The 10,600-nt window shown below is 54.7% G+C and overlaps 1 protein-coding gene across 2 annotated transcripts; it reads left to right on the top strand.

Moving 5' to 3' along the window:
• Positions 1-363: 363 nt before the first annotated feature.
• On the top strand, positions 364-5,681 carry MOGAT3 (monoacylglycerol O-acyltransferase 3). Of its 2 annotated transcripts, XM_008698520.2 has the most exons (8): positions 364-895; positions 1,409-2,214; positions 2,440-2,547; positions 2,634-2,704; positions 2,976-3,180; positions 3,468-3,642; positions 5,110-5,312; positions 5,402-5,681. In XM_008698520.2, exons 2-8 carry the CDS (start codon positions 2,142-2,144, stop codon positions 5,554-5,556), a joined length of 990 nt encoding a protein of 329 aa, XP_008696742.1. In that variant the 5' UTR covers positions 364-895; positions 1,409-2,141; the 3' UTR covers positions 5,557-5,681. The 2 variants fall into 2 exon arrangements, with proteins under 2 accessions (XP_008696742.1, XP_008696743.1); XM_008698521.2 differs by lacking the exon at positions 3,468-3,642.
• The last annotated feature ends 4,919 nt before the right edge of the window (positions 5,682-10,600 follow it).

Here is a 10,600-nt window from a genome sequence, read left to right as displayed (position 1 = left end):
TGTAACTGGGAACTTAAATGTCTGGGTCCTGAGTATCCCCCACTCTATCCTCCGGCCCAGGTGTGCCTGGCCCTGTTGTTCCTCGCTCTTCTAAGCCGAGCCCGGGTCCTAGCCATCCTCCACCTAGTCTGGTTCTATAGAGACAGGGACACGCTGCGGGCAGGAGGCCGCTGCTCTGCCTGTGTTTGCAGCTGGGCCATCTGGAGACATTTCCGAGATTACTTTCCTGTGTCGGTGAGGCCATCTAGGAACGGTGTCCTGGGTGGGGGCAAGGCTTTGGAATAGACTCTTCTCCGGTTACCCACCAGAAGTCTAATCTTACGGCCAGAGTGGGTATGTTGCCTTTGCCCCCAGCTGGTTAAAACCGCAGAACTGGATCCCTCCCGACACTACCTCCTTGGCTTCCACCCTCAAGGGGCCCTGGTCGTCGAGGCTTTGCAACTTCTGCTCAGAGGCCATGGGCTTCTCCAGCCTCTTCCCTGGCCTCAGGCCCCACCTCCTCATACTGCCTTGTTGGTTCCGCCTCCCCTCTTCCGGGACTACATCAGTGTAGGGGTGAGAAGTGAGAACTGATTCAGGGCCCCCGGTCCCTGCTGTTGTCACCCCCTACATCCCTGGGGTGGGGTGTGGGAGCTCCTGGTCCCGGCTCTACCTTCCTGGCGCCCTCTCCCCCTTTTCTCAGAGACCCAGGCATCCGGGCCCCCTCTGCCCTCCCCCCAGGTTTGGTGTCCTCTTGCAAGGCAAGCGCTGCCTTTGAGTTGTCCCGGCCTGGGGGCGGCCGGGTGGCCGTCCTGGCCGTGGGAGGGCCCCTGGAAGTGCTGGAGGCAAAACCCGGCGAGCTGCCTTTGCGGATCCGGAATCAGAAGGGCTTTGTCAAGTTGGGACTGGAACACAGGTGAGGGAGCCTCAGTGGCCGGGCGGGAAGGTCGCGGGCTACCCCGTCCGGGAGGAGCGCGGCGCGCCCGGGGAACCCGGGCTCACGCGCGCACATGCTCTCCCCAAGGCCTCCATGGTGCCTGTCTTCTCTTTAGGGGAGAACGAGCTCTTCCAGCAGTTCCCGAACCCTCCGGGCTCGGGGCTGCGGAGCGCGGCCCTGCCGCGGTTTCACGGCCCCTTGGGCCTCCTCCTGCCCTTCCGCACGCCCATCCACACACTCGGGGAGCCCCGGCCCCCGCCCCTCCGCTCCCCGCCGGCGTACCGGCTCCGCAGGAGCTCCGGTCCCGCGCCCTCCCCGCGCGGGGCGGTGAAGGTCCCTGGCTGCAGGCCACTTTTTGGCCGCGCCGGCCTCACCCCTTTTGGCAACCGCCCAGGCCCTGAACTCTGTCCCGGGCGGTCGCGCGGCTGGGGGGGAAGGGCACGGGCTGCGGGTCCCAACCACCGCCCCTCTGGCGTCCCGTTCTGCCCGCAGCTGGGGCCCCGATCCCCGTGCAGCGAAGCCAGGCGTAGGTGGACGCGCTGCACGCGCTCTACGTGGAGCGGCTCACGCAGCTGCTTGAGGAGCACGAGGCGCTTGCGGCACCCCGGCCCACCGGCACCTGCTCCTCACCTAGGCCCGCCGCCCCGACCCTTCCGGTGCCCGCGGCGACTGTGGGCGGGGAGGGAAATTAAACTTGGGATCAGAGCTGCAGTGTGTGAGTGTTTGTGAGCGGCCGTGCCTCCGGTGGTCTTGACACTCCCGGAGACGGGCACCGAGATCCGGGGCGCGCAGTGGGGGCCTGCCCGGCCGCCCCGGAGATCCCACGGTCTCAGCTGGGCTTCTGACCCCGGCCGGCGGCTGGGACCCGGTGGGCGGGCTCCCCAGCTTCTTCTGAGCCTCCTGTCCACATCAGTTCCTGGACTGCCGCTGCCCTCTATCCCTCACACATTCCGCGCAGCCTCCCAGCTCCGCCCAGCGACCAGCCCAAACCGACTAACGCTGGCAGTTCAAAGATCTTTCTGGAAACCTCTGGGGCTCGGGATCCAAGGATCTCCCTGTTCACGCACACGCCGCACACCCGCAGTCCCGGGGCTTTGGCCCCTCCGGCAGGAAAGCCTTCCATCGGCGCCCAAACTTTCCTCGTTTGTGCTCCGGGCCCTGGAGCCCCGCTGGCAGAGGGGAGCGACTGGGATAGGAGTCTCCACGGTCCCGCCGCGACGCCACCATGAAAGTCGTGGGGAAACTGTGGCTAGAGACACTGGGCGCCTACCAATACGTGCTCACTTTCCTCTTCATGGGTGAGAGGCCTGGTGCCCGGGGGTCCCCAAGGGGAGCAGGGACTTTGGGAGAAAGGCTGGGGCCCCACCTGCCCGTGTGCCTGAGGGCAAAGGGAGCAGGAGAGAGCCAGAGGTCAGGCTGAGAGATGGCTGGGTGCTCACCAGCCATCTGGGAGGGGGGAGGAGAGGAGCCACAGGATGCAATGACCTGGCCTCAAAAGCTATTCTTTCTCATCTTTCCCCTAGGCCCTTTCTTCTCCCTGCTTCTCCTATTCCTCCTCTTCACCTCATTCTGGTCGGTCCCTGTTCTCTACTTCGTATGGTTCTTCCTGGACTGGGACACGCCCAACCAAGGTGAGCGCTGCTGGCCATGCACCCAGGGAGCAGAGATTGGGGCCGGGGGCCTCCAGACATTCTTGCATCCATCTCTCTGCTCCAAGGTGGAAGGCAGTTTGAGTGGATCAAGAAATTTTTCATGTGGAAATACGCCAGGGACTATTTTCCTATCAAGGTGACAGGTCACCCTCCACAGAGACTCTCCACCTTCTCCCTCTCCCCAACCCCTTACCCCTACTCACCCCTTCCTATGCACCCTGGGCTCCCTAAACTCAGACAGTGGGGCGGCGGGAGGGGGAGGGGAGTACAGAGTGGTATTCTCTGTGCTACCCACCCCATTTGAGGACCTTGAACTCTGAAGTCAGTTAGGGTGCAGGGCAACCCTTTTCAGCTGGTGTCCTGCCTTCCATGCCTCTTTCCTCTCATCCTGCCCAACACCCCCAAAGATGGTGAAAACAGCAGAGCTGCCCCCTGACCGGAACTATGTGGTGGGTGCCCACCCACATGGGATCATGGCCTTTGGAACCTTCATCAATTTCTGCGCCAACGTGGACGGCTTCTTCAAGAAGTTCCCCGGGATTCGCGCCTCACTGGCAGGGCAGGCCATCCTCTTCTACCTCCCAGTCTCTCGTGACTACTTCATGGCCAACGGTGAGCCTCGAACTGAGTGGGAGGAGGCACCTGTCCCCTCCCCCCACCTGACTGTCCCAACACAGGGACCTGGCCTGAACACTGGCCTGCCTCACGGTGGGCTTCGAACAGCTTTGGAGTGAGTGTCCTGCATCTTTGCTGGGAGAGGCACTATAGGTCACACTGATATGGGTGGGGGGCATGGCAGGTTTGGAGGGAATGGGGTGTGGGGCTCGCTAAAGGGCGATTGAGAGGCTAGGGAGCCCAGGAAGGGGTGGTGACTGCTCCCCTCCTCCTCTCGCGGGCAGGACTGTGCTCTGTGAGCCGGTGGAGCCTGGACTATTTTCTGTCAAAGGCCCAGCGTGGGCAGGCTGTAGTCATCATTGTTGGGGGTGCCCACGAGTCCCTGTATGCCATCCCAGGGAGGCACTGCCTCGTTCTCCGGAATCGCAAAGGCTTCGTGCGCCTGGCACTGAGGCATGGGTGAGTCGGGTGCAGGTGCCCAGCCCGGGGCTGCTGTGGATGGTCAGAACTTCACGTTGCATCTGGGGGTCTATGCCCTTTTGTCCCTACCCATCTGGGTCTCTGTACCCGGGCCTCTGTGTCCCGGCTGGGACAAGTCCCTCTGGCACATGTCAACACTTGAGCGCTTTCTCTGTGCCAAGCACTGTGCCCACTTTTGCCAGGCTTCTTCCCTCTCCAATAAGAGGCAGGATCATAGTGCAAGTAGCAGGACCTTGTGCTCAGAAGCCCTGGGTTCAAATCCCTTTCTGGCACTGCCTCAAAAGCAAGACCTTGGATATGTTTCTTTACCTGTGAAATAGGACTAATACTTGGCTACGAAGCTGTAGTTGCAAAGGCTAGATGAGAAAATGTCTACAGTTGACCCTTGAACAACACGATTTGACCTGCACGGGTCCCTTATACAAGGGGTTTTCTTGTTTGTTTTTTTTACAATAGAGTACTGTAAATGTATTTTTGCTTCCTGATGGTTTTCTATTTTTAAAGATTTGATTCATTTAGTTATTTGAGAGAGAGAGAGCACATGCGTTGGAGGGGGGAGCAGAAAGAGAGGCAGAGAACCTCAAATTGGACTCTGCACCCTGAGATCATGACCTGAGCCAAAATTAAGAGTTAGCTGCTCAGTCAACGGAGCCAGCTGGCACCCCCTGATGATTTCCTTTTTTTAATTTATTTTATTTATTTATTTAAAAGAGAGAGAGGGAGAGGGAAAAAGAGCATGAGCTGGGGGAGGGGCAGAGGCAGAAAGAATCTCAAGCCGACTCCCTGCTGAGTGCAGAGCCCAACATGGGGCTTGATCCCAGGACCCCAAGATCATGACCTGAGCTGAAGTCAGATGCTTAACCCACTGAGCCACCCAGGTGCCCTCCATCCCCGATGATGATTTTCTTAATAACGCTTTCTTCTCTCTAGCTTACTTTAAAAAAAAAATTATGTATTTATTTGGCACAGAGAGAGAGAAAGCACAAGCAGGGGGAGCAACAGAGGGAGAGGGACAGGCAGGCTCTCCTCTGAGCAGGACCCTGGGATCATGACCTGAGCCACAGGCAGACGCTTAACGACTGAGCCACCCAGATGCCCCTAGCTTCCTTTATTACAAGAATACAGTATATAGTACATATACAAAATATTTCTTAATTGACTATTTATGTTATTGCCCATGCCGTTAGTAGTTAAGTTTTGGGAGAGTGTTAAGTTATATGAGGATTTTGGGGGTGGGGGTCAGAGGGTCAACATAGGAAGGCCCAGTACACAATCATTTCTCAAGAATTGTGAGTACCTTCGTCCACATCTTTCTTTGTCATTTGCTTGAAAAGGCCTTGGGCAGTGGAATCCGGAGGTGTGGGGAGGGATTTGCAGTCCCATCTTGGGGTGCTCCGAAAGCCTCTGGCCTGACCACCCTTCTTCTCTCTCCTTGTCCCTTCCCAGGGCCTCCCTGGTACCTATGTACTCCTTTGGGGAGAACGATATCTTCCATTTTAAGTTTTTTGACACAAACTCCTGGCAGCATCTCTGTCAGCTCACCTTCAAGAAGATCATGGGCTTTTCTCCTTGCATCTTCTGGGGCCGCGGACTCTTCTCGGCCAACTCCTGGGGCCTGCTGCCCCTCGCCAGGCCCATCACCACCGTGGGTGAGTGTCCATCTCCTGGGAAGAAAGCTGCAGTCAGCTGTGCGGGCAGCAGAGCCCCCCCTTCACCTCTGTCTCCCCTCTCCCTGCAGTGGGGCACCCCATCCCGGTGCCCCAGCGCCTGGACCCCACCAAGGAGGAAGTTGACCACTATCACACGCTCTACATGGAGGCTCTGGAGCAACTCTTTGAGGACCACAAGGAAAGCTGCGGTGTCCCAGCTTCTACTCGCCTCACCTTTATCTAGCCCTTGCTGTTCCCCCCAGCCCTGAGCCCCTCGGCCCGGGGCACTGAGACCTCCACCTCCTGCCTCTGTGTACGGCGCCAATAAAAGCTCCTTCTCTCCCACCATTACTTTGTAGAATCGGGTGCCCGCAGACCTCGCGTTCCACCGTCTTTCTCCTTTACTGCAAAGCTGCCGCTTTGGATTGGGGATCGGAACCCTGAATTCTCCTCCCAGCAAGCCTTGATTCTGCCGCCTCACCTTGCCTACATCTCTTTCCTCTGCTGAGCCCTTTCTCCCTCTCGGAATGAAGGCATCTGTTTCCCTGATTGCTGCAGGGCCTCGGGATGGAGTTGGGGAGGGCGGCTCTTGGGAGGGGTAGGCTTTGCAGGGTGAGCTGGAGAAGGCAGGAAGGATGGTGGAATAACCAGCCCGAGCAAGAGGTGAGCTTGGTCAAGGGTCCCTGGCCGTATGGGGAATGGAATGACCTCCGATGGTAGAAAAGAGAGCGTTAGCCCGTAGCTCACTACTGCACCTCTTCTCTATCCTTCATGTTTCCCCGTGCCTGGGAGATGAATGAAGCTGGGACCTATCTGACCAGCATGAAGCCCTACTGGCAGCCCAGCATTAGGTCCACACTAACCCATTTGCTCAGTAAGCACAGGGCTCTTGTGATGATAAAGAATGAAGATGTAAGGGCTGAGAACGGAGATCAGCAAAGTAGCCTTATCCTCGTCACAGACACGGCGTCAGTCCCAGGAGAGGGTGAGACCGGGCGGTCTAAGGGTCCTCATGCGGTCGGAGCGTTCCCTGACCACGTCGGTCCCGTTTGCTGACTGGCTTTGCGCCTGTATCCAGGACTTCCAAAGAACTTGCTGAAATGTAATGGAAACGCAAATACACTAGTCTCCCGCTGTCCTATAAAATATATTCAGTGGAAGAATTTTTTTCTTGTTCCTGGAGGAAAGTCTGAGCAGTCCTGTGACTTATCTGGGTCATTCTCAGGTGGTGAGTCCTTCATTCACCTTAAGTTGGCACAGACATGTACCTTGAGTCGTAATCCGCACTTGGGTCTTCCTCCAAGGGTAGGAATCTTCCGTCTGCAGCAAAGGCAGCAAGCGGGCTGCCTGCTTGACCAGAAGGGGCAGCTGGGGAAGGTGGAATAGAAAGGGGGTGGGGTTGACGTCTTTCCTCCCCTTACCTTGCTAGCCGCTCTTACTGAACCCCTTGGGACTGGAGTGTGGGGCCGAGGAGGGGAAAGAAGATCCCAGACATTCTTGACGACACTGTCCTGAGATAGCTTCGTGTTCTCTGGGCCTCCAGACCTTCCAAGCTGATTCCTTTTCCTCATGGGGACTCTCCTGGATTCTCTGGAGTGTTCCCTTCTAGATTCCTCTGCCTTATCATCTGTCCCTGGTTTTCTGCCCATGCACTCGACATAGGATTTCTCCTTAGGAATCCCATTGCTTTTCTAGGATGGGAGGTAGAGAGAGGGATGAAAACAAAAAACAAAAAACAAAAACCCACCAATTCCAGGTTGGAACACGCTTAGCCTGGATACCACTAGAATACAGGCTGGGCTCAATGCAGCCACTCAACCTTCCTTCTTTCGTGGATGGGAACATCCAATCAGCTACTGTCCGGCCATTAGACTTCTCTGGCGGACACATTCCCCAAATGCTGGGGCACGCCAAACTCTTTGAGTCTTGCAACCTTCGTGACCACCCTTGCGGAGGTAAGCCTTGCCCCCTGGGGGTCGGGCTTGCAGAGCTCTGAAGTCCTTCCCCCACACCGCTCTCCTTTGTGTCCAAATTCCAATCCTTGTCATGGGTCAGGGATCAAAAGTTACTTCTCAAACATTTGCTTGGAAAATGCGGTCTTGCTTGCTGCATGTGGTCTGGTCCAGCCCCTTCTGGAATGCAGTGCCTGCTTGTTGGAACTTCATGCCTCAGCCTAAACTTTAAGGATAGCATCACATGTTTTTCTCTGGATTCTTCCCCTGAGGGACAACGGCACCAACATCTAGTAAGAACTAGCCACCAACAGCTGGGGGTAAGAGGATTAGATCACTGTGGGCCTTCCTCCAAGAAGCCCCTGCCCTTCACCCCTGTGAGTGGTAGACGCCCCTCTGGGGAGGGGAGGTTGGCCTGGGTGGTAGGTGAGGAATGGGACCTTCGAGGACTGGAAGAGAGGGAGGAGGGGACTTCACTCCCCATTGTTCACTGCTCCTGTCTGAAATCCAAGACCGATAAAGTCAGGGGGTGGAAGGGATTGGCCTGAGGCTGGAGAGAAACAGGAGAAGCCAAGAAGCGCAGTTTGGACTGGGTTGTCCCTAGAGGCAGAGATGTGGTCAAAAGGAGTAAAGAGCTCCCAGTACTTGAGAAACCAATCGGGCAAGTCTCTCAGGAAAGTGGTCATGTCTAATCCTGGTGGAGAGAGGGAGAATTGAGAGGGAGAGTTATACTTCATGTGGAGACATCTGCGTGGGAGGAGAGGCCGCCACGCAAACCAGGAAGGTGCAGGAAGTTCGAGATCAGGCTTCTGTCTCTGGGAGAGAGACTTGGTGCCCATATCCATATGTGAGTGATCCCAGGACCCTGAACTAAAGGCAGACGCTTAACCGACTAAGCCACCCAGGCGCCCCACACTTGGTGATTTTAAACAACAAAAATTGATTGTCTCCCAATTCTGGAGACCAAAATCAAGGTGTCGCAGGGTCTTCTCCCTCTGAAACCTGGGGAGGAGAAACCCTCCCTCCCCTCTTCCAGCCCCGGGTGGTACCATTAATTCTCTGCCCGGACCTATGTCAGTCTCTGCCTCTGCTCTCCATGGCCTTCTCCCTCTGTGTGGGGTCCAAATCTCCCTCTCCCTATAGAATGCCAGTTTTAGATTCAATTAGGGCCCACACTTATTCAGTATGGCCTCCTCTTAATTTGATTATGTCTGCAAAGAACCCATCTTCAAATAAGGTCTCTTTCGTGGATGCTAAGGGTTAGGACTTCAATATATCTTCCTTAGGTGGGGCGGGGAGGGGGGGCACAATTCAGCCCTCAACAGGTACCTTTTCAAAATTCACACAAAAGGCTTCTCTGCTTATGCCAGGGGACTGCAGCCACCCAGAGATGGTCTTTTGTGCAAATTATGTTGGGTGGTGGCAAGCATTTGCCACAGGATCTTTTCTTGGGGAAATATGCGTGGCAGGTGCATAGATAGAACAAGGATCACTAAACCATCCGGAAGGGTCTGTTGTATTTTCAGGAGGCTTGGGGCGCACAGTCCAAAACTGTTAATGAGCTTCCCCGTGCCATTCCACCTCCCGTGTAGCTGAATGATAAGCCCCAACACTGTGATTTCTCCTCCTGAGCTGGAAGAGTCTAACTTATAAATATATGAACTGAGGAAGCCTTCCGAGTTCAGCTTGATGCCTCCTGGGGCGGTTTCCTTCCCTGTCATCCTCCATGTGGCCACCAGAGGGCCGTCTCTACTCAACAAGGCAAATGTGTCTCGCCTGCTTAAAACCCTCCCTCGCTGGCCACCCCCTGCCTACAAGATGGGGACAACCCAGAACCGCTTGGCTGTTGCTCTGGCCTCTGCTAAGCCTGTCCCCTCCTGCTGGCGGGACCTTGCCCTTCTTTATGCTCTGGAGGGGATTTTTTATTTATTTATTTATTTTTTAGGTTTTATTTTAAAGTAATCTCTACACTCCACGTGGGGCTCGAATTCACAATCCTGAGATCAAGAGTCTCGTGCTCTAGGGACCGAGGCAGCCACGCACCCCTGACGTTTATTTCTCATGGGTGTGGAGGCTACAAGTCCATGATCAAGGTGCGGGAGGATTCAGTTTCTGGTAAGAGCTCCCTTCCTGGCCTGTTGATAGCCGCCTTCTTTCTGCCGCCTCACAAGCCCTTTTTTCTGCAAAGGGGAGGGTTAGAGAGGGATTTCTGGTGTCTCTTCCTCTTTGGACCTTATGATTTCATTTAAGCCTTAATTACCTGTGTCAAGCCCTGTCTCCAAATACAATCACATTGGGTGTTAGGGCTTCAACATATGAATTGGGGGGAAGACACAATTCCATCCCTATCACTGTGATAAAGATTTACTGAAATACCAGAAATGATATGATCTCCGAAACTTGTTTCAAAATATCGGGGTGCTTGTAGTGTCCGATATCAGCTATGAGCTGATAATTGTCGAAGCTGTTGCTAGGCTAGTGAGGATTCATTATACTGTTCTATTTTTTGTGTATGTTAGATAGTCTCCAGAATAAAAGTGGTGGGTGTTTTTTGATGGAGAGCTCAATTGAGCTCTCCGAGAGCAGAAATGGAGTCAACCAGACCCATCGAAGATGACATGGTTAATGTTTGCAAATGACAGACATTACAGCCAATGTCGGTTCATGTGGGTGGGAGAGAGGAACCTGGTGATGGGTGGGGAGAGAAGATGTGGAATTTCAGGGACTTCTAGGCACAAACCGTCATACTGAGCCTTTAGAAATGCAGTGTGAGACTGGGTTGTGCATTGGCTTGGCATTAGGATGCCAGGAGTCTGGTTTTACCTCCATCCACTGGATGACCTTTGATAAAAATGATCGAGGGTGATCTCACCTTCCCCCACTCTAGAACTAGGTTGAAGTCATTCCTTCTTTCACAATATGCTTATTAAGCACTTACTATGTGCCAAGACCTGAACGACATACCAGTGGCATTAAGATAGTTTTAACATCTTAAAACTATGTTGGTTAAGCGTCTGCCTTCGGCTCAGGTCATGATCTCAGGATCCTGGTCTTTGAGCCCCATGTCAGGTTCCCCACTCGACGGGGAGTCTGCTTTTCCTTCTGCCTCTGCTGCTCAGTGTCTCTCTCCCTCCCTGTCTTTCTCTAATAAATAAATAAATAAAATCTTAAAAAAAAAAAAAGATAGCTGTAGCATCAACCCCGTTCTAAAAGAGTTCACAGTCAAGCTCAATGGCTTCCCAGCTTTCTATCCCCTGATTCATGAAGTTCCTAGAGCCTGACAGTCCCGAAGGAAGAATGATTAAGACAGGCTTCTGGTTGTGTCTGCATTTCAGT

This window comes from Ursus maritimus, unplaced genomic scaffold (assembly GCF_017311325.1).
Source record: "Ursus maritimus isolate PB19 unplaced genomic scaffold, ASM1731132v1 scaffold_2, whole genome shotgun sequence".
Taxonomy (NCBI): Eukaryota; Metazoa; Chordata; class Mammalia; order Carnivora; family Ursidae; genus Ursus; species Ursus maritimus.
This window is presented reverse-complemented; position numbering and strand designations above follow the sequence as displayed.